This window comes from Urocampus carinirostris, chromosome 1 (assembly GCF_059441175.1).
Source record: "Urocampus carinirostris isolate Australia breed hairy pipefish chromosome 1, RoL_Ucar_1.0, whole genome shotgun sequence".
Taxonomy (NCBI): domain Eukaryota; kingdom Metazoa; phylum Chordata; class Actinopteri; order Syngnathiformes; family Syngnathidae; genus Urocampus; species Urocampus carinirostris.
The window spans coordinates 60,914,382-60,941,617 of record NC_142349.1 but is presented as its reverse complement, the minus strand read 5'-3'; the positions used below and the strand labels follow the sequence as shown (position 1 = coordinate 60,941,617).

Below are 27,236 nucleotides of genomic sequence, written 5' to 3'. Positions count from 1 at the left end.
CATAGGTTAGTGATGTGGTGGTCCCTTAATACTAACTGTACCTTCAAGTGTCCAGAGCTTCGGACATTATCCTCTCCAGGAAGATATTGAATAAAGTTGGAGAGAGAATGCAGCCTTGTCTCACACTGTGGTTCAAAACCCAGCTCCAATGGTACGGATGACAAGTACTGCACTAGTGGAATCTGCATACAGTTGTTCAATGGTCTGAACTATTTTTTTGCCCATGTTTGACTTATGCATGGTGGCCCATAAAGTGGCTTGACGTACTTTGTCAAACGCCATCTTGAAATCAACAAATGTAATAGAGGTTTATCTGGTGTTGTTGAAACTTCTCACATAGGATGTGCGGAATAAAAATCTGTTCTTTGGTGCTCCTTCCCTTCCTGAAACCAAAGGGATGACCCTGTCAGCCGTAGCAACACAAGTTGATCGTTCCAATTCTGTGATTTTAAGAATATTGAATCTTCACAAAACTACAAACTCATTCAAGCTGCCCAAGAAGGCTGGATGTCCACGGAAGACAAATGCAAGAGAGGACAGGTCACTGCGGAGGATGTCAATGAGTAATCGTTTCCACACTACAGCTGGAACTGCTCGCCAGTTCAGTGTTAAACATGGAAGGGATCTGTCTTGCCATACAGTTTGCACTGAAAGCCCGCCCTGCAGTGACCAAACCTCTCATTGGAAAAAAATAAAATAAAAAAGCTGCACCGAGCTTTACTGAGGAGCATGTTGTGGGGACAGATGAGAAGTGGTCCAGAGTTCCCTCCAGTGATGAAAATAAATTTAATTTATTTGTCTGTGTGTAAAAAGGTTAGTGAAAGGTGGAGGAGGAACATGGTTTGCATGTTTTGTGCAGCAGTAGTTGGGGATCTTGTATAGCTACATGGCCCAATTAAATGCAAATGTGAAGAACCTTCTTCAACAGCACATGGTTCCTCACTTGCGTTCATCGGCCAATCGGCCTGCAGTCTTCATGCAGGAAAATGCTCTACATCACACAGCAAAACGGGTAAAGAATTTACTTGAAGGTGAAAAGATCAAATTAATGGCATTGGCTGCCCAGATTGCTGATCCCCTGGTAAATCATTGGTGACAACGTCATGGGCAAGAAACCCACCATAATCACCGAACTGTGAAGGAGGCTGGAAGAAGACTGAAATTGCACTAGAGCAGTGTAAGAGACAAGTGCTATCCTGTGGCTGCAGATGTGCTGAAGTCATTTACAGCAGGAGGCCAGTACTCTTCTGACTAATTGCTGACTGTTGTAACATCCATATTTTTTTTCCCATGCCAATATCATTATTGTGCTGTCAATTTGATCGGTGTGTTCTCTAATTTTAATCAGTGCGTTTTCTGAAAATTATTTTTTTGTGTGCAATGCCTTCAGTCCTTTTGTGAAAAAAGTGTTGTGGAAGCATGATATAGACACAACTAAATGTAATTAAAGTGTGGTTACAGTCAAGATGGTATTATTTCAAATTATTCAATTTTGTTAAAAGTTGTTCTCTAATTTTGATCTCCATTGTATACTGTATAGGGCAAAGTTTCAAGTACAGTTTACAATCAAGGTGTCACACCAACAGACCCCGTTTTGGCTGTACATCGAATCCTTTATATGGAAGCTCATTAAACAATGGTTCACTGTTGAAGCACTTTATGATGAAAAACCACAAAACAAACTGTAAACACCCAAAAACTCTAAGGCACTCAGAGTAATTTCTACTCGCTGAGCAACGTCTGAGCAGAAGGTAAATACGTCGGCATACTCGTTTGCAGTATTTTGTGACATTTTTACAAAATAACTTTGCTCTTTGGTTCAAAACGGTTCCTGACCCCTGGGTTGGAGTATATTAGGTCTCTTTTGTGTCTTTGCTTCCTCTTAAAAACACATAAACCTTCAAAATGGCACTAAGCTATTCCAATTAGGAGAGAGATTTATACTATGGGGAGGGAGATAAAAATGAAAATTATAGGGGACATTGATGCAATTTTCTAATTCTTATTTGCTTTATATATACTATATAAAGGCTTGGTGGCCTTGGGGGTAGGGCGCCCGCTCCGAGACTAGGAGATTGCTGGTTCAAGCGAGTCATACCTAAGACTTACAACATTGGAACTCATTGCCTCTCTGATGGATTTGAGTTGCGTTTTCTGAAATTGTATACTTAAAATTTAGCAGCAATATACTGTAATCCTTTGTTACTTTGCCCTTCACCTCTTCACTGTATCACAGTTTGAAAAATAATCTGTGATCTTTTATTACTGACGTGGGGGCATTCAAAACATGTTTTCGGCAGGCCTGGCTTTCTGCCATTTTGTCTTCACAAAACTGTACTCGCATGGCCGTGATCTAATATTACTGATCGATAATTGTTGTGAGTGTGGACCGGCAAAGTGCACTTCTGTCAGGCCTGGTAGCTATTCTTTTGCCATTGCTGCGTTACATTTTCCCCATCCCATATTGCTGGGGATAGGGAGCAGCAGAAAGCACTTTTGTGGGGAGATCTGCCGTTCTGGAAATGAAATGCAGTTATTGCCACGATCTATTTGCCCAGGTTGACAAGTGCTGAAAGCGGGGGCTGGCACTGGCATTTTTTTTGCAGTTGAGGCAGCTGATGCGTTGGGCTGTTTACGATGAAACGCAGTGTTATGGCTGTGATCCACTATCCCCAGTCAACTATTGTTGAGATCAAGGGCTCATAGAGCAAATTTGTGTCATGCGTGGTGGCTCTTTTTTTCCCCATTCCTCCCACCTAAACTGAACAGCACCCATGCGGCCGCGATCCATTATGCCGGTCGACTATTACTGTGTGCAGGGACTGGCAGAGCGCATGTTAAAAATGAGGCTGGGTGGTTCTACTTTCCAGATTTTCGCATATCGGAGAGGGTTCTGGTCGCTGTTAACTGTTTTGAGGATGAAGTATATATATTTTTTTGATTGCAGGTATTTGGAAACGGGTGTATTATTTTAAAGCTGTTTCTCTGTATTTTAATTTTCCCTCCATTTTCTCTTCCCTCCATCCCGCAGATCATCTACATGGGATGGGCCGACGAGAAGGAGCAGGACTCGGTCCAGGACCGAATGTACTCGCCCAAGTTCATGGCTTTGAGGGGGGCCTCTCTTTTCAAGTTTTCTGCGCCCCCGGTAGGTTTAGGCATTTATTTTTAATGTTATCAGTTTTTGCGCTTCCTTGAAGGAGAAGCAACTCATCATTTTGCACAAGGCGATAATGACAAGCGCGGTAATGGAGATGCGGGAAAGAGTGATGTAAACACTATATGCTAATGTGTGTGAATTGGGGAATAAACGCAAAGGCTTTGAGAAGAGTTGTTTAATTATTTAGGATGTAGCAATCTTTATAGAGATAACATTGTTCAACAAGCATTCATTTAGTCCCTTTTCATGTCTCTTCTTTATGCAGGTGACGACATGGGACTGGACAAGAGCAGAGAAAAGTTTTACCGTCTATGAAATTATGTGCAAGATTTTGAAGGTATTGGTTAATTTGAATTATGTTTATTAGGAAGGAAATTCATGTGTTTGTTTTCAATTCAAGCACTAAAGAATAATATTTTAAAATCTAGGACTTTCAGTCAAAATGGGGTTTATAAGCACTACAAAACATTACAAAATATACAGAGTTAAATGAAAAAAATACTAAATATCTGCAAAAAATATTTGCAAATTATCTGTTCAACTAATTACTGAATTATTTAATTTTATCTTAAAACAAAGAAGGAAAACAATTATTTTATATTTATTCCGTCATGCGATATGGTAGTTAGCAACCATTTTTGGTTGGCATATTTAATTGTTTTGCTTATTGAAAATACTATTTTTATTGATGTATTTTATTACATATTTTAACCATATTTTTATTTCATGTGGGTAAAAGGGACATTTTGAAATTGTGCATGCTATTCTAAAAAAAACTAATCTAAATTGTTTTGTCTTTTGTTTTTGCCTAGTTTTGCAAAAAATGCAAACTTCATTTTTTAAAAAGCCCAAAAATAGAGATAGGCCTTCATTATCTTTTCCCCTCATGTTTTGGTAAGGTATCTCGTTCAAAACTGAATTGGTTCACACAAAGGTTTTTGTTTTGTTTTTTCCTCCCGACCCTCTTTAACCCAATGTGGCCTGCGACTCAAAAAACAGCCCTGCTTTCTGTCATCAGGAAAACGAGCTGGTGGACAAGAGAAGGCATTGCTTCAGCGTGCAGACGGAAACGGGCGAAGACATGTTCTTCAGCGTGGAGCTGGAATCCGAGCTGCTGGTTTGGGAAAAAGCCTTCCAGATGGCAACTTACCTGGAGGTGGAGCGAATACAGGTAGGCAAGGTAAGACTCATGATAAGGTTAGCCGCTAAGCTAACGTTATCTCCTTTCTTTGAAGTGTAAAACGTATGCCTGCATCATGGAGAGCCACCTGATGGGACTTACGGTGGACTTCAGCATGGGTTTTGTGTGCTTTGATGCCGCATCCAAGGTAAGTGAACAGAACTCGCTGGCAAATGCTAATGATGAAATAAGTTGGATTACAAATATATTTCTGCTCACTTGGGCTTAACTGCCTTGTTTTCAGGGTTGTGGAGTAACCAAATACATGTAACAGCATTATGTATACAAATTCCGCTCAAATTTCAATTTTCATTGATCAGCTGCAGCCTCTTGTTAACAACAAATAGCAATAAGGCAAGACATTTATTTAAAGGTAATTTATGATAAATAAAAGCAAAACACAATCCAGGTTTTTTTTTTATTTGGATGAGCACGATGCCAACAGTGTACTCTTCTTAATGGAGCAAGAGCACTTAGTGTTGATGTATTCAATAAATTCAGACATAAAATATGTGCTTCAACATGAATCAGCAGATGTCTGGGGAGGACCGGGGAGTTCTCTTTGCTTTGCAGATGCCTTGGACCAATGTGTCTCCATAGAATTTTAATTAATGGTGAAATATGGGGGTTGGCATTTTGGCAATAATAAGGTCAATGCTGCGTATTTATCAACATTTAAGAGAAAAAAGAAAATACGTGGATATTTTGAGTAAACAAAATCACGATGGCTCATGTTTTTAAAGATAAAGAAAAAAAATTTAAGCAAACTGATGAACCCCACAATTCTCCCGCTATTTTTATCATTCATTCTGCCGGCAACCACTCACAGCAAGAGTCACCTAGGGATAATCAATAATGGGCAAAACAGTGCAGTGCAATGTTGTTCATTTAAGGCAGAAAGAATGGTAAATAAACCAATTTTGCTCTCTCGGCCCCTATTCTCAGCAATGGTTAACTGGGGTTAGTGGATTGCAACCAAACCGGTGCAGTTCATTTTGGGTGGCCCAAATGGCATGCTTCAGCAACCTGAACCGAAAAATATGCGCTCCTAAAATGCTTTATACTGGTCCCTGCTCGCAGCAATATGGGATTCGAGATAATGGATCATGGATACACAATTGCTGTTCATTTTAGGTGGAAAGAATGTGGAAAAAGGGCCGCTCATAGGTCACGAATTTGCTCAGGCCATCCCAGTTGTCTGGTAATGGGCAGTGGACACCCTGAACTGCTTGCCAGAGCACAGAGAGACAGACAACTCATTCACTCATTCACACCTTGGGACAATTTGGACCTGCCTATTTACCTGACACACATATTTTTTGGAATGTGAGAACATAAGTCCTCAGAGGAAACTCCTGCAAGTGCAAGGAGAACATGCAAAATCCGTCCTGGAAGGCTGGTAGCTGGATTTGATCCCATGATCTCAGAATTCTGCTGCAGACACGCTGATCACTCACCTACACGTGCCGTGTAGATTTCTTCTTGGCTCTTGGAGTCACAAGTAGACCAACATTATCCAAGCGGAGGCTCAGTGCAGGAACACAAGGGGAAATCAAATCAGAGAGATACGAGGGGTTCAAGTCCATGCAAGTTAGCTAATATTGGACTTTTAGTCAAAAGTCTTGCTCAAAACAGTGCAGTCCATTTTAACCAGGCCAGAATCGCACACTGCTCAACTAAAGTGCCTTCTACCGGTCCCTGCTCCTGGCAATATGGGATTAGTGATAATGGATCATGGCCACACATTTGCTGTCCATTTTATGTGGAAAAAACAGAAAAAAAGAGCTGCCCATAGTCGACTGGTGATATTCAATCACCAAAGCAGAGCAGTTCATTTTAGGTGGGCCCAAATGGCACACATCCGCTGCCTGATCTCAGAAATAAATGCGTTCCGCTGGCCCCTGCTCTCGACTATTGTCAACCGGAGATAATTAATCGTGGCTACATTCATGCATTTCATTTTAGGGTGGGCCCGAATGGCATTCCTCCCAAAAAAAATGGCGCTCGCCACAATATGCAATTGGGGTTCATGGTTCGTGCACGCACGGGTAAGGTTTATTTTAGTTAAAAATACGGTAACGGCAAAAAAAGATCCGACAGGTGCAACAAAAGTGTACTCTGCTGGTCCCAGCTTCCACCAATATGGTATTGGGGATAACAGAACGTGGCCGAATAAGTGCAATTCACTTTTTGTTGGACAGAATGGCAAAAAAGAGCCGCCAGGCCCGAATATTGTTCCCAGCAATTTATAATTTTTAGATTTTTCAAATATTTTAAATATTTGATGTCATTCTTATTTTTAACTTGTTTTGCAAAGAAACAAAATAAAATCTTCCCATTGTCAGAAAAAAGTTGCTCATTTTTACTTTACAATGCTTTTATCTTTTAAAACTTACATTTTAAAACAAGAACAAATGCGTTATTATCTTAACGGTTTTAATATATAATTTGAACTTAATTATTTACGCAAAAGTAATGTATCATTTAAAACATTTTATTATTGTACTCATTTTACAAAATTTAATTTATAAGAGAAGTAAATCTTAAATGGAGTAAAATTGTCTAAAACAACAGATGTAAAAATATTGTTATTTTAAGAATTGGTTACTATAGGATTATTCATTAAAATCTGCTAAATTGCCTTCTATCTGCTGAGAAGACTGCTTTAATTTAAGTACATTTTCCCATTTGACATTAAAAAATATCACAAATACTGTGAACAAAGACAGTCATAAAATGAGGCACAGATGCTGATTTCAATTATTGCAGTTTAAAGCTTACGTATGCCTTACACTGGATGCACGATAAGTGCATCATATGAACAGTAAACCGTTCAGTTTACCGCCTATGATTTATGAGGACTCAAATAAAAATCTAGACCCAGTGAATCTGTAACAAGTTGACGTTCTTATTTTGTCCATTGCCAGATTTGCATTAAAGGAACATTTACTTAAGTGCCAGCTTTGCAATCCCATTTGATACATTCCTATTCTGATGTTTTTTTTGTAAACCTCAGAGCTGATTGCGAGACTCCCGCCTCCAGATTATGCAAACACACACAATTAGCGTAGCAACCCCACCCATTCATATTCATGACCTTTTTATTCCACTGTTATTTTTTTTTTTGCCAGCAGCAGCGTTAGTGAGATGTATGCAACACAACAAGCGGCGTCACGTGGAGTCACGTATGAAATATTCATAGAAACACAAAGTACAGTAAACCCCAGGGGATACGACATGAATCCATTCTGGGGTGGGGGTCGTAAAGTGAAATTTCCATATGGTGAGGGATATAAACCTATGGTAATTAGCTAATGTGTGCCGGAAACCCGGTACACCAGGTAAAAACATTGAAATTACAAAATTGTATATAATACACACTACTTAAATGACATGTATTCGTATATTATTAAATAACATTTTAGATAAATATACATCTAAAGGAAAATGGACATTTTATGTACCTTTGGTGTGTCAGAACTTGAGCTGGTAAAGTGGAGGTATTGGGTGGATGCACAGGGGAGAAAAGAAAGCAAATTAAAATTAAACCTCTACCTCCGAGTACTTTCAATTGCTAGGAAGTGTTTGTTGGATTAAATTACTCCTTATTCATCATTCATAATTGTGCCGAAAGTTGATTGTTTACGGCCATATTCCTAAGTGAGTATTTTTTGATAATCGCAAGCTTCGTTTCAGTCATCTTTTTGCTTTTGAATTTAGCATCACTGCAGATTTTAGGACCCATGACTACACAAATTAAGTTTGTTATTCGAAATTCTGAACTGAACAAAGAGAGAGAAATGGAGCATTGTGTGGTGGAGTTCAGCCAATAGCATATCAGCATTTTTGATTCGCATTTTCCTATCTGAATGAACGCAGATCATTTGTCAATTTTTTTGTAAATTAATTTTTTTTTAAATATAATGGTAAAATTAATTAGAAGAGTGAGGAAAAAATGTAGTAAAATTAGCGAAAGAATAATCTTTTTGAGTACATTTTTTGCTATTTTTTGATTGCCTTGAATAAATATTTGTAGAAGCTAATATCTATAATTGTAATGATTTTTTTAAATTTTCTATTTTTTTTTTCTCTAACCATCATTGCACTATATTAATGGCAATGTTGTTATTGCACAACACATATGCCAATCACTTGTAACCATTATTTGTTCTAACATTAAAATGTTGTCCTATTTTTCTCTTTTAAGTCTATTACAATTTTACCAATACTCGGTTTTTACCCATCCCCGACCCCCGCGCTTTCTTGCTCACTGCCACCTGTCCCACCCTTAGTCCAGGATTACCCGCGGTCGGGGGCCATTTCTCCTTCGAGGCCAGCACGGTCCGGCTGCCCTTTCAAGCCAAACCTCAGCCACCGGGTACGCAATTGATAGATCTGACAGAGCGGGCTAAGCCACACTTACCATAGTTACGGTATCCCTGTATCACACGCAGTATCAAATAAGGTGGCTGAAACAACAGTGAGTGACTCTTTAGTCGCTATTCCTGAGAGCATAGCTGTATCACTTCTTGCTTACGCAAACTTATCTCAAAAGACAGTGTAAAAAGGTCTCAAATATTATATACAGAGATATATTCATGACATGAAGGTGTCCAAAGACGCTAATAACCTTGCAATGTTGGCGATCTATGAGGAAGTCAACCCGTACCAACTTCACATAGAATTACTGCAAATGTAAAGCTTGGTATGTACGCTTTATTGTTTACCCTTCCAACAAAACGTCATGAGTTTTAGATGTCACCTGGCTCTTGTGTCTTGGAGCATCTAAGGAGGAATGTTTTCTTTAGGCTGTCTTTGCAGATAACTTTAAGTTCATAACCTATGACAGAACGAACCCATTCCAGATTTTTTAAGGCATATCTAGGTTTCTATTTCATGGTAGTACACCAAATTAACGTGCCATTAACACGTCATGCTGTGAGGCTCATTGAGTGCTATGTTAGAACCGACCCCACAGCGGCGTAAATTTCATTTTAATAAAAATAAAAAACTGTTGAACAAATAACTTTGTTCCAGTTCCCATCAATCGTCTTCACATTGAGCATGCCTCTATCCACTTCAAACACTTCTCCAAATTAGTTTTTGGCTGAGGAAAATGGACTAACCTCACCCCTACAAATCGTCCTCTGATCGATGTTGCAAGTGCCCTCTTTGATACAAAACACTCTACTTACAAAGGTTTCAGGTTACAAAGCTACTCCGAGAACTAAATAAATGACCAAGTAGAGGTACGAGTGTACAAGCGTGTGAATCACCTGTGATACAAAGATGGACAGCTTGGCTGAGAACAAGAGCTATTGGATCTATTAAAACCTTCCCCGGGTACGTCACGGCTTAGCTCCCGCCTCCGTATGCCAGAATAGGTGCAATTGGTCTAAAATTTCATTGAATGTGGTTTTTGAAATGTCTTAAAATGTCTTAAGTTTTAATAGAAAAATCCTGGGGAACCCTGTACATCTCTCGTTGTAAACAATGTTCACTACATTGTTATCAAGGACAATAAAGACAATTCTATTCTATAATGAAGCCGTGACACAAGCAAAATCTTAGAGATGTAACTCAGCATATGCACCAAAACCGCAGTTTAATTTTTTAGGCAGGAAATAATGAACAAATATTGGCACAAAAAAACGTAGTTGTCATAAAGTGGGGTAAATGTTGCTAATGGGCCTAAAAAGCCCCTTATTCCACGCATGATGTGTAAACATTATAAGGCACAAGCACCGTATCCATAATTTGTGTCTTGTGACTTTTTGTTTCTAGGCTGTCCTGTGGAGATACAAGTTTTCTCAGCTGAAAGGCTCATCAGATGACGGCAAAAGCAAGATCAAGTTCCTTTTCCAAAATCAAGAGTCCAAATCTATTGAAGCAAAGGCAAGGCCACTCTAGTTATGTATATTTTGATGTTTTTTTGTTTTGTTTTTTAAAAGATTTTTCTCCTTTTAGGTATAGTACTGTTGTTTTTGGTTCACTGGCAGAGCAATTAGCTCTCTGTATTATTTTTCTTATTTTATTCATTCATTTTACTATAAATTTAATTTGTTTTTACTTCATAATTAATAATAAAATAATTTATAATTTCACTCTAAGGATGTCATACACGACTGGAGAAATTTCAGCCGATCACATAAGAACAGCAAATTATTCATTATGATAAGAAGCGTTTCCGTAGTGCGGTGTTTAGCACATATGCTTAACATATGAAAGGTCAATTTCAAAATAGGTAGGAATGTCAACATAATTATAATAATAAAAATAGAATTTAATAAAATAAAAAGTTATAAATGCATAAATAATAGCTATAAATAAAGGTATTAAATACAAGATATGAGATAAAAGTAGGGCAACAAAAAAACTAGTTATATGAAATAATAATTCCTCAAGAAATAAATACTAGTTATGAATCTATAAGTAGTTGTTATAACTAAATAAATGATACGAATAAAAGTAAAACAGCAACCTGATTATTAAACATAAAATATAGTAAAATTTGGACTATAAGCCTCAACCTTTCCCCCAAGCTTTCAACGCTGCGGCCTATGCAACGATACAGACAATTTATGCATTTTTTTCCCCTAATGGCCGCCAGGGGCGCCTGAGTAGTAAAGGTTAGATTGAAATATATGTGTCGAGGAAGACGCAAGTTGAATAAAAGAAGCATGAACAGACCCTCATCATGGAAAAAGTGTCAATCGAAAGGGGAGTGCTAACTACTGTATTGGGAGTAATTTTCGGCAAAACGAACAAATTACAAGAAAGCAACGTCCAAGCAGAAATGTTTAAGGCGGATTCCTATTTACAGGCGGCAAAGCGGCTGAGTGGTTAGTGAATCCGTGGCAGAGTTCTGAGGTCATGGAATTACATCCAGCTACCATCTTTCCTGTGTGGAGTTTGCATGTTCTCCCTGTGCTTGTGTGGGTTTCCTCCGGGTGTTCCGGTTTCTCCCCAAATTCCATAAACATGTTTGTCAGGTTATTTGGCTGTTCCCTAGGTGTGAATGGGCTAGTGAGTTGTCAGTCTCTGTGTGCCTTATGACCAGGGTTGGGTAGGGTTACTTTAACTTGATTACTTTCAATTACTTTTGTATTAAAGAAACTAAATATGAATAAAATTACTAAATTTTGTGCAGGCTTGGGGAGTAATGCAATACATGGAACGGCAAAAATGATGTTGGCAAGCTGTTTGGATTTATTTTCATTTTGTTTCTGTCGCATTTTATGTTAGTTTTACCGGAGATCAAAGAGATCAAAGCCAGGAGAGAATGCTTACCATGTGTTGTGAGTCATAACTTTATTCATTTTTAGTTTCTTTTGTCTTTTATTAGCATATTTGGTATTGAAGTAATCCCAAAGTAATTGAAAGTAATCAAGTTAAAGTAATCCTACGCAACCTTGCCTATGACTGGCTGGCAACCGGTCCAGGGTGTCCCTTGCCCACTGCCTGAAGACAGCTGAGATGGGCTCCAGCACCCCCGTGACCCTACTAAGGATAAGCGGTGCAGATAATGGATGGATGGATGTTTTTCAATCATCAAAAAAGATCAAATAATTCTGATGAAATACAATTAAATAATCTATCAAAATAAGATCTATGGATTCCTATTTATCTGTTGGCATTATCATTTATTGTGAAGTAAATATTTCAAATGGTTGCATTCTATGGATTGCCATTTTCGCGGCCATGCAAAGAAGTTAAAGACGGCCAGGGATACAGGATGTTTTTTTAAACTTTTTTACCACATTTTCCTTAATTTTGTAAACAGACTTTTTTGCTGTTTCCTTGCTGATTTGTGGATTTCTTACCCTCCCCCTCGCTTCCTCCTGCAGGAACTGGAATTCTCTAACCTGTTTGCGGTTCTTCACTGCATCCATGCTTTTTTTGCTGCCAAGGTGGCGTGCCTGGACCCCATGTTTGTGGAGTGCCAGGGTACGGGGGCCAACGCCATTATCCCCTCGCTGGCGAGCATCTCGTGCAACTCGCACACCCCAAAACTCAAATGTAACAACACTTGACGCCACTTTTCCCAGCTTTGGTCGCGACCGTAGCATCAAACACCGGACCGGAAGGAGGAAAAAGACTTCTTTTGAAGAGGACGCTTTAGTTGAAGACCTTCTGGTGAGGAACATCTGACAGCTCGTGTAAAAAAAGCCTGTCTGGGACGCAATTAAAGGCTCCATGGAAACGCATCATTATTAATATGGTGTACACATACACTAAAGCTGCTTTTATATCAACTTTTATTGAGGGTTTCGATTTGTGGACAAAAGTCTTGGGATTGCTTTGGATTAATAAACTTTATTGGTTGTCGTTAAACTGGATCAAATCATCGCCGGGCTCCACGGCACCAAGGAGTAAAATACATTAAAAAATCATATCATTAAAGTGTTCTGCCCAATATGATGTCACATTTTAGTCCAAAAAATATACACAATAAATAGTCCCCTGCTGCCACACTAATATATTCAATTAGGTGACACTATTTGTTCGAAAGATACCAAGCATTTATGTATAATGATTTTTGTTATACCTTTCTGTGCATATGTTAATACCAGTTTAATTAATGTCAACTTTTGCGCTAGTTGATTGAGATTGACAGCTGCGGGGTTTCTCATTATGGCACATTGTGTTACTTCTCCTTGACATTTCCCCGCTGGTTCTGCTTTCCTCCATAGGGACAATGGGAATTTTGTTCATCAATTCATGCCTGTCACTAATTAGATGATCAGGTATTTGGCTACCGAAAGGAGTCATAGTGACTTCACTGGGTTTTTGCACTTTGACATTCAAAGCATTTGGCAGAAATCATGATGCTTTGTTTTGATTAAACAGTTGGATTCCCCTGGTTTGCACCAATTCTAAGCCAGCAACGAAAGCCTTGCGACCCTTTGCCTGAGGGGGAAAAAGCCGCACTGTATTTAGTACCAGATTGTTTTAAATGTAGGAAAAAAGTAGCGGCTTTTAGTCCAGAATTTACTTTTCCTACAAAAATAAAAAAAAAGTCAAAATAATATTTTAAATGACCAAAAAGAATTGTGACGGATACATTTGCTTATTTCAATTTTACTTTTCTTATTAAATTTTACAAAATCATATGCCAGATGAACAAGCAATGCACTCGAAAATGTAGTTTTTTAGTTGTTCTTTTGGTATATAATTTTTTCCAATTTCAATATGAAAACGATATTTAAAAGGGAGCTAAATAATCTCATTTTAAGAAAAAATGTTTTTTTTTTTTCCAAATGAACAAATGCTTTGATAATCCTACCACATTTATATATTTTTTCAGAAAAAAAAGTTCAAATAAAATATCAAAATGAGCAAAACAAGTATCTTTACGCCTCTACTTTTCTTATTTTATAAAAAAATACCTCTAAAATATATCTGAAAATTTGATTTCATAATATTATCTCAAATTTATTTTCATTTTTCAGGAATTATTTTAGTACTGAAGTTTGATTGCCAATTTTTAACCGATACCCATTCGTTTAGTAGTAAGTATAATGGACGGATAACCCCAGCACATAAATTCCCCTCCCGCCCCCCAAAAAGTACAACTTTTTTTGAAGTAATACATTTTGATCCCAATACGATTGGCTGGCAACCAGTTCAGGGTGTCCCCTGCCCACTGCCTGGAGATGGCTGGGATGGGCTCCAGCCCCCCCGCGACCCTAATGAGGATAAGCGGTACGGCTAATGAGATGAGATGAGATATCTGTCTATATTTTTATATTTACATTGTATCAAGTCAAAGGCAATTTATTTTTCTTGTAATTTCTACATTTTAATTGTGAAACAACCACTAGGGGGTGCGAAACGATGACATTGCCAATGGAGAATGTTTTCCTTTTTCCTCAGTTTGCTATCATTATCACAGCACTAGGATGATTTCTGTTGATGCTCACTGTGCAGTAAATAAATTTAATCACAGCAGTGCCCGGTATCAGTACGCTGCTGGCCATATTTAGTTTGTTTTTTGTCGGCTAGCACAACACGAATCGCAGCAGTGCTGCTCATTAGCCAAGCATTAGGATAGCTTCTGTTGAAGGTTGTTAGCCATAAAATGGCGAACAGTCACGTGCGTGTTGTGCAAGGCATGCTTTTGTAAGAACGGAGATTTATTGTTTTTTTTAATGAAGGTTGCTAGCATTGTTTTAACTAGCCGCTAAAAGTGTCGCTCGCCAAAACACAAAAAATGATTCTCTGGGATTGTTTACAGTCACGCAAGGGTTTCAAAGTCAAATGGACGGAGTGCCGAATTGAAATTTGGCTAAGTTAATGGAATGTTAACGATTTTCTAAATTCTCAATTGAAGCTAATTGACGCTAACGAAACCCTGGGAAGTATATTGCAATATGATCGGATAAATAGAGTAATATTTTCTTATGGCACTGTGTTAATGTTGAATTTTCAAAAAGACCAATTTTCTTAGTATGAAAATCCACATAACACGAACAATTACTGAAAGAAGTTGCTAATGCTAGTTGCTAATTTTGTGCTAACGACACCTAAAGCTAATGAGAAGATCTGATATGTCAGCTGCGAAACTGATGCTGGTTGCTAATATTTGTACCCCTAGACCAGTGTTTCTAGACTGGTGGGTCAGGACCCAAAAGTGGGGCGTAGACCCTTTTTCAGTGGGTCGCAGGCCTTTGTTTTAGCAAAGTATTGCAAAGAAGAAGTAAAAACATAGGGTCAATTAGACTTTAACAGTAGATAGTGATAATACCTTGCTCAGCCCCTTCTACCTGTTTAGTCAATCCATGAGTTTGAGAGGGACTACATCTCATTTTATTGTGATTTTGTTGGTTTTATTTCCTCTTTTTTCTTATAATAATGGATTCCAAGAAAGTTAGTGATAAGGAAAAGTAAAAAACTGTGACAACATCGAACGAGTCGAAGAAGGAAACGATTGCAAAATACGAAAATTGTGTACGATTGCCATTAAAGGGCTGCTGGAAGGCACAGTAAAGGGTTTAAAAAATATATTTTGGGCTTTTTACCAATTAATTAATCTTTATTAAAAACACCATTAAATAATTATAATTTTTTAGGTGAACTCTTTATTAAAATTTAATTTCTTTTAGTAGGTGGCTATGTCAAGCAGTTTTTAGGTGTCGCTTAAATGCAAGTAAAATGGCACTTTTTGGGGTTTTGCTGGTCATTTTGTTTTTTGAAAAAAAAAAAAAGATGAATATATTCTACTATCTCTGCTTTTAACTGCATCATCCTTTCATCGAATATATTTGAGAAGTGGAAATTTGTTCTTGATCCGGGTTGCATGGTGGGTCCTCGGGTCAGACTAGTTAAGAACCAATGCCCTAGACAATACAAATACTAAAGCTAACAGGTACCCGATTAAGCTAAATATTTTCCCACTACTTATGACAAAAACAATTAATTATTCTTGCAGTGTATTATGTGAATCATTTTCAATTTTCCATTGTTTTTTAATTTATAAGATTAATGCTAAAAGCTCCATCAACTACGCTAGCAGCTATTATTCAGCCACCAATAGCCTATACTTGATTTTTTAGCAAGTGTCCTAAATAGAATTAATAAAAAAAAACATAATGGTGTTTTTCCATTATCCACTCAACTGAAATATTCTTTTGAAATTTACCATATTTTCCGGACTATAAGGCACACCTAAAAAACAAAAATTTGCCAGGAACTAAAAAGTGTGCCTTATAATCCGGTACTAGAAATACAGTAAATACAATCAGAAATGCATAACAATATATGAAATGCTTTTACATACGGTAACCATGTATGAACAAATGAAATTGAGGTCAAATTAGTTGTGAAATCAGATGTCCTGATACTTATATTCTATGATTTTTTTTCTGATGTTTATTTAAATGCAACCCTTTACTTTTAATTTCCTACACTTTAAAGTCAGGTGCGACTTATACATTCAATAAATAGCTTACAGGGGACTTTTTTGAGGGCACACCTTATAGTCCGAAAAATACTACACCAATTCTTCATCAGGCTACAGGACAAAATGATTTAGGATGGCCAGCCTTGGGAAAAACCTGATCACCTGCCATTACCCTTCAAAACAACAGGCCCCACTGATCCTTCCAATCAGTCTGAATTCTTGGTCCCACAAACATAAATGTTAGTAGGGTTCTTTAAGGGGGCAGATGAATCTAAATCTAATTGGATTGAAATACAAATATAGTGCTAAAATGTATTATCCATGGACAACCCTTTATTCAAGGAGAAGCATCGTACAGTGAATAAATTACACAATAAATCCCGGTGTAAGATGGAATAAGATAGATAGATAGATAGATAGATAGATACTTTATTCATCCCCTAAGGGAAATTCACATTTCCAGCAGCATCCCTGAGCTGAGAACAATACAATGATAAAGCCAAAAGAAAACAATATCCAAATAATGTATCAAGATCATCTTAGAACGGTTGAAAAACTTCGGATGTGGCCCGTGGGCCTTGACTTTGATATACATGCAAAATTTGTGCGTCCCAATACTTTTGTCCACATACTTCAAGAGCACAGTAGACCTCCGGTACAATACATTCAACATTCATTTGTTTCAGATGGGAATCGCAAGGTGAAATTGACGTTTTCTGGAGGAAAGAAACCTACGGTAATTAGCTAATGCATTCCAAACCCCTGATAGCCAGGTAAAAACACATTTAAATTGTATATACATATAAAATATACTTTTATTTATATATATAAATATATATATATATATATATATATATATATATATATATAAATACAGGGTTTGGTAGGGTTACTTTACTGGATTACTTTCAATTACTTTTGGATTACTCCAATACCAAATATGCTAATAAAAGACAAAAAAAACTAAATATGAATGAAATTATGACTCACAACACGTGGTAAGCTTTCTCTCCTGGCTTTGATCTCCGGCAAAACTAACATAAAATGCGACAGAAACAAAATGAAAATAAATCCTAACAGCTTGCCAACATCGTTTTTTGCCGTTCCATGTATTCCGTTACTCCCCAAGCCTGCACAAAATTTAGTAATTTTATTCATATTTAGTTTCTTTTGTCTTTTATTAGCATATTTGGTATTGGGGTAATCCAAAAGTAATTGAAAGTAATCCAGTTAAAGTAACCCTACCCAACCCTATATATACATATATATATATACACTCACATATAAGGCGAAAAAATACTACACTGAAATCAGGGGCTCAGTTTATATGCGGATTAAACAAAATGAATAGAAAAGGGGCGTAAAATAGGTCACCCAAATCAGGCTCTCTGCCTTGTCCTCATGCTCTCTCTTTAAACAAATTAATGAATGAATGAAATTTATTAGGGCAAAGCTCGAAAAACAGCATCAACAGATAATTAACTCGTCCGATCTCTTCTCCCTGTCTGACCGGCGCCGTCACAATAATGTTTAAGAGACACCGCATTTCATTTTATTGTGATTAAGTGGGTTTTATTGCCTTTTTTGCCGATAATAATGGGTCCCAAGACCATTTTGCAAAAGGGGAAGGAAAAGTGGAAAACCGTGAGAACGATCAAGTTCAACAAGAAAATGATTGAGAAAGATAAAAATGGCGCACACGCCTGTCATGGTATAAATGTTCGCCATATGTTATACAATTTTCAAACACTGTATAACAATTTTTATACAGAGAGTATTTTTTAAAAGCTTGTCTTGACCGTCACGGCTCTTAATTTTGATCGTTTCGATCACTGGGAGCAGACGAAGTTACCGTAGATTGCTAATATACACTAGCAAATGTTATCCTTGATAACGTTTACGCAAATTATCTTTGTTTTACATGAATTGTAATGAGTAAATAGGTGCCGTTGTATTTGTAACATTAATGGTTTGTGTTTAAGGCGACCTGCAATCTTTAATAAGGGGAGCAATTGGCTGAGATTGACGGGTATGGGTGTCGGCCATGACATAAGTGCTGCTTAAAGGTGCAGTAGATGGTTTTATTTTTATCTTTATTTTCATGATATTGAGTTTTAGTATCTGCATATTTAAAAACAAATATTATACACATTTTATTATATTTTGTATATGTATTTGTTTCATTATGTGTTTTTTTTAAAGCAGTTTTAGGGAGTCTGCTTATATGCGAGTATATTACTTAGTAATTACTACTTTTGTATGAAATATGTGTATATGATGGAATATGATTATTTTTAAAAAAGAAATGTAAATGAAGTTTTACTTACCTTTGGTGTGACCTGACTCAAGCTGGTACAGACTGGTGATGACAATTACGGTTCGGGTCTCAAAGGACTCTTTAATTACCAATAATAATGAAACAATATGCACAAAATGGATTATTCTTAATTTTCATACTGTATCATACTCTTATATTATAATAGCCTTTATTTTTTCATTACACAGTTTCACCTTTTCAACTTTTTATAAAAAAAAAAAACTCAGCAGAATTCCTAAAATACAAAAAAACTAAATAGTAAGTTAAAAAATAATTAAAAATCAGTGCAACAACAATTTATGATATATGAGAATGAACTTTCAGCTTTTTATAGCAAAATCTAGAGTGAAAAATAAACCAAATATGAATTTAGAAGACAAAGCGAGAGAGAATTTATTACTGTTTCAACTTCCACTTGCAAATACTGTCATAAACTTAAACGATTTTTCTTAGTTTAACTGGATTCCTTTTCTTAATAACCCTGTCCTAAACGTCGATCGATACTTAGTGAGGAATCAGATACTGGTGCCTTTTTTGTATTTCTTTATTTCGCAAGTTTTGTTTCCATGGTTATCATGTTTTTGCTTATACTTTAAGCACCGCTGCAAGTCTTGGGACCCATAGCTAACTAATTTAAAGTTTCTTTTACATGAGATTGAACAAAGAGCAAGGAACAGAGCATTATGGGAGGGAGTTCAGCGAATAAAGCATGGACATTTTCATGCAGCCGTGACACAATTAGCATCTCAGCATTTTACATGGCCTTGACCAATAGGAGTCAGGTGTCTTACACGCAAACACTGCAAAGTTCGAATTTTGGGGTCCGCAAAAGAATTTGAAGTTGTAAGGTGGGGAGAATGTTATATCGAGGGTCCCAGAGAACAATATATTCCATATGGTAAACTGGAAATATCACAAGTTAGCAACACCGTAACCCGGGGGTCTACTGGAGTAACACAATTATCTTTATTTCTTGTTATGGTTTATATCCAATTGATTAACAATTAGCCTCATCTCAACTTTGAAAACCTGGCGAATATTGTAAAAAACAACTTTAAATACCAGGTTACGCCTCTGGGGGAAATGTCAGTACAGTGCCGAGTGAAAGTTGTAGCCCCCCAGGAATTTTTTTATCACGTTGCCAAATTTCAGGCTTCAAACTTAAAGCTAAAAAAAACTTTTTTTTTTAAGAATAAACAGCATGTGAGACACCATCTAGAAGTAAAAAAACATATTTTAACAGGTTTTATTATGTTTACAAAAACAAAAACTGGAAAGTAGGTGTTGCAAAAACATAGCCCTCCTGTTTTCTTAGCTCAGTTAACTGACTCCAGAAGTTCCCCAATGACTTCTGAAAGATCCATTGTCGAACTAAATGACTAACAATGACAAGAGTGCATTAAGTATAAGTTTCAATGCACCTGCTCTGTGATGGGCTCAGATGTCGGTGAAAGCAGACACTGGAGAACAGAGAGCATTATGAAGACCAAAGAACATATCAGGCATTTCCAGGATATAGATGTGGAAACGTTCAAAGCAGGAATGGGATACAAGACGATTTTGCAACATTTACACATCTTCCGGAGCACTGTGTGAGAAATAATATAAAAAAGGAGAGAGCATAAACTACTGCAAACCTACCAAGACTTTCTCAACATTCGGCCCAAAACTAATCAGAGGAGCAACCAAGCGGTCCATAATCACATTGGATGACCTGCAGGCATTCAAAGATGAAGTGGGACAATCTGTGCGTAAGACAATTAGTTGTACTCGGCAAGAAACCATTAATGAAAGAATACCAAAAAAGGCCTGTGTGGCATATGCCACAAGTAACATGGAAGACATAAATAACACATGGAAAAAGTTTTCTGGTCAGATGAGACCAAAATTGAACTCTTGGGCTGAAGTGTTATGTTTAGCGGAAGGTAACACTGAACATTACCCTGAAAACACGATCCCTATTATCAAACATGGTGGTGGTGGCAGCATCATGATTTGGGGTGCTTTTCTTTAACAGAGACTGGGAAGATCGTTAAGAGTTAATGGAGCCAAATACGGTGCGATTCTGCCAGAAAGTCTGTTGGATTCTGCTAGAGATCTGAGAATGGGGCGCAGGATCACCTTCCAACAGGACAACGACCCTTAATACAAAACAAAATCTTCAATGGAATGGTTTAAAATTAACAATATAAATGTGTTCGAGTGACCAAGCCAAAGTCCAGATCTCGTTCCTTTAGAGCAATGGTGTCCAAACCTTTTTAGAAAGCAGGCCTGATATGGTAAGCTGAACATGTGTAAGGACCAACTAGACTCTAGAGCCTGGCAGTCTTTGAACAGTCTTTAATAAATTCACCCCCCATGCAATGTTTGCTGGGCTTGGGGATCAGCGTCTTGACCTCGTAGCTCGCCTTTGTAGCACTTTTATTTGACTCGCAGGGTCTCGTGAAAATGCGCTGTAGTGCCGTTAAAACAGATTCCAGTTGCTTTACCTTGTCGCAGTGTTCATTTCCAGTTACTTTTTTTATGGTCAGCGTGTTTTGTCTGTCCCAAAAAAAAAAAACTTAAATTTATTTTTTGCCTGGAAGCGGAGGCCCTCACAGTCAACTTTCCTTTTTTTTTTTTTACAATCGTCGGGTCGATAACAGGGTGGGTTTAAATTCTCACATAAAACCAAGGGAAAGGGAGCCAAAGGACTACTGCCATCATCTGGTGTAATTGTGTTTTTTGTGGTACAGATCTACTTTATCCTGCAGTCAACATTAATGGTGTTTCCGTAGTGCTGTGGTTAGCACATTTGCCTAATAGACGAAGGGTCCCCGGTTTGAGACTGGGTGAGATTTGTTGGCCTGGAGCGAGCCACCAACAGGCTGTTCTTGCCCAAGTCACACACCATAATAAATGGTGCCCCCAACAACCATGGTGGTTAAGGGATCCACCCACCAACCCAACCAACATTACTGGCGTGCCACATATTCATTTGAAAACACAGGCCACATGCCAATAAATATTTAATCACAGGCCATATTTGGCCCTCCGGCTGGACTTTGGACATGGCTGCTATGACATTCCCCCAAAAGACTCGTCTGTGATCCCAGCCAAAGGAGATTGTACCAAGTATTACCTCAGAGGGAGCCATTATTTTGCAATGCTTACTTTTCAATTTCTTATGAGTTAGCACAATATAAATATGGAATACGTTCTGTTCTTTTCCGGATTGTTGATTCTTTCATCCATAAGTTTGAAGCCTAAAATATAGCCAGATGTCGAAAAATTCTTGGGGATTGAACACTTTTTACAAGGCCCTGTAAGCAGTGTCCACTCTCCATTATGGATTCCTTCTCCGAACCAATTTAGAATAAAATCCTCTCCGGCAGTTCGGTTTGCTTTCACCAGGTTGGAGGCGGCAATGTAAATATGAAAAATGACAGCAACACAGTGCAAGGAGCTGAAAAGAATGTTTCAAGGGAGAAAATAAGAAAAAAAGAGATTAATGTGTTTGGTGAAAGATGATACACTTCAAAGAAAATGTGAATAAAGGGCGCGAGAGAAGAGTCAATTTTATTTTTTTGCAGATGTTTTATTAACAAACACACTATACTGTCTCATGACTCAATAAAGGAGATCTTTTATAACACGGCTAGCCGCTGATTGCGTTCAACGTGCATTTTTTTTTACACTCCTAGATCGAAAAATCTGCATTTAATTTACATTACTTGAGGCTCATCTTGTTGCCCACCATCTTGCTACTACGGGTACCTTCAAAGACCAAAAACGTTGCTAAATGGTGCTTTTTGGTAAATGACTCTCCTTGGCTTGCATTTATTCCTGTGCTTTTTAGCACTCCTTTTCAGTTGCACGACACCAGGGTGTCCAACGTGGTTGCCGCGGGCACCAGAGTGCCTCCTTAGGACAGCCGAGGTGCCCGTGGATCTGTTCTGGAAATAGTTCACGAGAGCTGGGTCATTGTGATTTTCTAGTAAACTGTTTTTTTTTGTGGTTGCCTGATGTCTATACCAGTGTTTTTCAACCCTTTTTGAACCAAGGTACACTTTTATTTATAAAGAAGTTCCGAGGCACACAGTCTGTCGAAAATTTTTGAAAATGAAGACAAATATTTCACCGTACTACCTCATAAGCAGATAATTAGTATATACAAAGAAGAAAATAAAAAAAACAATGATGTGCTTTATGTTTTGATTTTTTTACAGTGCAATCTTAAACAGCTTTGTTAAAAAAATTAAGTTATTAAATGTACTGTGCTAACTCATGAGCAGATAATAAGTATATAAAAACTAAATAAAAATCTACTGTCACCTACTGATATGGATGACTATTACAGTTCCTCGTCTGACAACAGCAAAAATACTGAATAATGGCCTGATTTTTTTGGAAAGATAAAATTGGGCAAATTCCAGCGGCACACTCGTTTGCCACGGCACCCAGGTTGAAAACCACTGGTCTATACAACCCTGCTTCCAATAATGAAGACGGTAATAACATGAAACATTCTTGTAGTAGGAATTGATATCAAACTGTGTGACCTTTGTGCTAATTAGTAACAAAAAGTAGCTCTCAGCTTGAACAAGGGTGGAAATCCCTTTACTACACTACAGCGACATCAAGTGGTCAAATAATACACACTGTCCCTTTAATAAAATTATGAAAAATAACTCAACTATTTTCTGATTTTAATAGCAAAACAAGAATGGCATATTATAAAATAGGAAGAATCATCCTTAAAATTAGTTCCCTGCCCGCAAGAATTGTTAATGTTTTGCAGTCTAGGGAAAAAATACATATATATTAAATCAGGCTATGAAAAACTACTTTTAGCTATCTTCTATTATGTACTACTACAGATGAAATAAACTATTCTTTTTCAAATAACATTTAACATTTATCAATGAACTTTTCACGATCATGAAAACACGACAGGATTCGTATGCCTTTTTCATGGCCAAATTCAAGCACATTTTTTTAAGGATTTTCAGGGCTATTTTTTCAATCTCTCCAGTACCATTAAAAGAAATCCAGTGTGAAACGTGTTCTTGAGTTTGCATTTATCAAGACATAGGATTTCTAGTTCTTGAGTAAATCATGAATATATTTGTGGATCTGAGCAGTACGTGTTTAAAACTCTCTCCTGGGTTAAAGGATAATATGTATCTTATATTTTCAGTTGCAGGAAGTCCTTTCCATTAAATTTACCACTGGGAACGCTACCTTCATTTTTTCCATTTCCCATAATTTACAAAGATTCCTCAGCTTTCGCGGTTACTGATAACCAAAACCACCGGTGAAAAGAAAAAATCTGAGAAGTAGAGTCGCACCTTGTAAAGTAGGCTTAAACGTATTTGCTCAAGGTGTGTATTTCTAATCAGTTTGATGTTCCCTTTGGCGTCTCATAGTTTTCTTTGTTTAAAGGTGTTGGTATTTTCCACGGGATTGGTCTTTTGTCTTTGTCTCAACATACCAGGACTTTTCCATGTCTTGTTATCTCAATAAAACAGAGGCAGATGGGGGATGAGCGAGATTGAAATCGAGATTTGAGCGGGAGAGTATGGAAAGATCTCATCTCCCCGGTTGCAACTGGTTTAAAAACTTGAGTCTTTGCCTGGTGCATTTTCTTCTACGGTTAGCCAATATTTCTTAGCTCTCCCAAACTTCAGTGGTCGTTTTAGACCAAACACATCTTCATAGAAGCCCCCAAACGGTTATACTTAACTCAAGATGACATCATTACCGACTTAAGAGTATACAACTAACAAAATTGTAATTATAGATCTAAAAATAATAACACACAACACATAATTGCAGTTGAATGAAAAGTTTTAGTCATACAAAAGTAAAACGAAATTGCAGGGTATCTCCTTTCAGTGTAAGAAAGCAATTTAGAGAGCGGCTGGCTAGCTCCGCGCTAGCCTCGGGTATCCTCGGATTGAGCCAGATCTCCGTGTTGATTGAAATAAAATTGTCCTGAATGCAGTGGTTTACCGCGAATCGTAGCTTCAGGTAATCCGTTTTATGGCAGCTGGTGTTGGTGAGATAAAGGGTCCGCTAGGGTGGCTTGTGAGGGTTGTTAGCTTACCTGTGGCAGTAGGCCGGACCGGCAGCCTCGCAATTGCCTCCCAACGCCACCTCAGTTTCTGTCAACCCAATAATAATCCACGATGAACACGCTGGTGATCATTATTTCTTTGCGCTCTATTACCTTTTTTTAATGTAACAAGTTGCAAAAAGCTAGCAGTCACTATGCTTCGCAGTGTTTACAGAGGCGTGGCCCAGTTGCTGTTTGACTGACGGCATAAACCAGCCTATCACAGTCGCGTACAGTCACTCAACACAGAGTGCCCTCCTTAATCTGTCTCTACTTTTTAACAGAACACAATGCACGATACAATCATATCAATGACAATAAAGACAAAATCAGTTCAATTCAAAATCCGCAAAGGAGTGAACCAGCGATAACCAAAGTGCGAAGTAGGGAGGGGTCTCTCTATGTCCATTATTGATATTAGATCCTTGCAGTAATGCACATTTCATACATCCCTGTTTAGGTGTAGCATACACCTATTGAGCGCAACATGTAGGGAGCGGTGATGCCATACAAACTAATACCAGCTGCCGTTACTCACGCGGGAAGAAGAAATGCTAGGGCAAACCAAAGCTCCTAGCAGTGTCGGCGTCACTTGTTGTCCGACAGGGCAACCATTTCAAGCATCTACAAGCACTCCACCCAAAATTTAATCAGTTTCCAGTCCCTGAAAACACATTAAAATGCAAGCTCTTTCAGGTATTTTAAGCACCTGTACAAAAACAAGTATCCCCGTCGACGTCATAGAAGATGAGTCAGTGGAAAATGTCCTTTTTTTGTGTTCACATTTCCGAGTTTAGAATTTCGACGCTGCATTTAAGTGACAGAGGCGGCAAATTGTGACGGTGACCTTTATTCTGGTGCCAAACATCCACAGAGAAACAACACATTTTCCAAATGAAGCCCAGAAAAATTGATGCGCTTTGGCTCTCAGCCTCCAAATTGGCTCCATGAGATTGTTTCTTGATAAAGCGGAACCACGGAATGCCAACTTATTGAAAAATATCTCTCTAATTCTCAAACTACATGTCTTTTTCTTTGTCCGGGGTACTGTGATTCGAGATATCGAATGATTCTCATGACCAGGGAACATTGTGACAGATCTAAACTCGTTCAGGTTTGTCGTACTTTCCTATTTCAGTCTCAGGGGTATGGAAAAGTAATCTTTAGAATGTCTCACATTTTTTGCATAAAATCTCCATCAAATGAGATCTTTGGCAGCGTCACACAAATTAAAAACATTTGTCATTTCCAATCCACAAACGTAACATGTAGGTTTTAAACTAGGGGTCACCAACAAGGTGCCACGTTGCCCCTATAACAACACCTGGTTAGCCCACGGACCTGATTTGAAAATAGCTCACCAATAATGGGTCATTGTGATTTTCAAGGGTATTTTATTTCTAACTGGCATGAGAAATCATTGAAATGCTCAGCGTATTGCAATAGTCAATTCTTCAAAATTTCTCTTTTAAATTAGCCTAGAACTTATTTATATAAATTACTCGGTGCCCTTGACTGAACCTATTTTACCCCTCTAATAATTGCAAGTGGTTATCACGTGGTAATAACATAGTAATGACATTGTTATTACATGATAAGGTGTTATTTTAGGAAAAAAACTGGTAGCCTTTCTGCTAATAAGTCACAAAAAAGTATCTATCAGCTTCAGAAATGGTCAGTGATCCTTGTTTATCTAATTAGGATATGAATCAGTTTTTATAAAGAATATTTTTGTGTTGATCCGCATCAAATTTGGAGGTTCTAGTATCTTGGGACTTAGCCCTACTAGAGGTAAGATTGGGTCTTAAAAATGCTAGCTGAGCTGACCCAGGCCCGCAGGTGTTAAAGCCTGACCAAACCCAACAAATTAACTTGATTTGAGGGACCGAGCCTGGAGCAAACTTGAACTTTCACATCTTATTTGTGAGGGCTCAGGAGCAGGAGAGCTTCTCTCTCGCTGACTTCTTTGTTTTAACAATCCACTTGTCATTGCTCTTTGTATATTTGCGGCGTAAGAAGGGGGAGTGAATACATAGCAGGATCCGCCAAAAAGAAAAACATAGAACAACGAAGGGTGGATAATTGAAAAATAAAAAGTCAGCGAGAGGGAAGCCTGGCGAAAACCTGACCGTAAAATTAGATATTTTGGGCTCCAGGCTTAAGATTTTACCCCTAATCCATACTCTCGTTTTCAAGGACTATTATTGCTCACCTTAAAAGCTTTCCTGAAAAATAATACAAATAAAAAACAATGACAGCAAACTGTCAACTCGACATCAAACACACGCGAAAAAAATATCAGCTTTTTTTTTTCGTCCCTCGAAAATATTTGTCCTCATTGAAGACTATTGTACACAGTTCATATTTATCAAACGAACAGCAGTGGAATTTCCTTGTCAGTGTCAAGTTACAATACAGCGAGACGGCGCTACAACAAACCCCAACTCAAGCTGGAAAGACTATATATCAAGAGACGTATATTTATTTTCATGACAGGGTTCTCAAAAACACTAAATGATGAGTTCAAAGTGTACGTGTGACCCCGAAAAGTGGAATGTCGTCCCCCCATGTTTGACGTTG

General features: G+C 37.8%; 1 protein-coding gene across 4 annotated transcripts in view; it reads left to right on the top strand.

The window, feature by feature from the left end:
• The window catches only part of sntg1 (syntrophin, gamma 1), a 101,989-nt gene extending 84,879 nt beyond the window's left edge, over positions 1 to 17,110 (top strand). For all 4 annotated transcript variants that reach the window (XM_088347414.1, XM_088347419.1, XM_088347399.1 and 1 more), the window contains 6 exons: positions 3,032 to 3,148; positions 3,426 to 3,497; positions 4,179 to 4,331; positions 4,396 to 4,488; positions 10,125 to 10,235; positions 12,188 to 17,110. In XM_088347414.1, coding sequence (XP_088203540.1) covers positions 3,032 to 3,148; positions 3,426 to 3,497; positions 4,179 to 4,331; positions 4,396 to 4,488; positions 10,125 to 10,235; positions 12,188 to 12,373 — 732 coding nt within the window. In that variant the 3' untranslated portion in view covers positions 12,374 to 17,110. The remainder of the gene's footprint in view (positions 1 to 3,031; positions 3,149 to 3,425; positions 3,498 to 4,178; positions 4,332 to 4,395; positions 4,489 to 10,124; positions 10,236 to 12,187) is intronic.
• Positions 17,111 to 27,236: the final 10,126 nt, after the last annotated feature.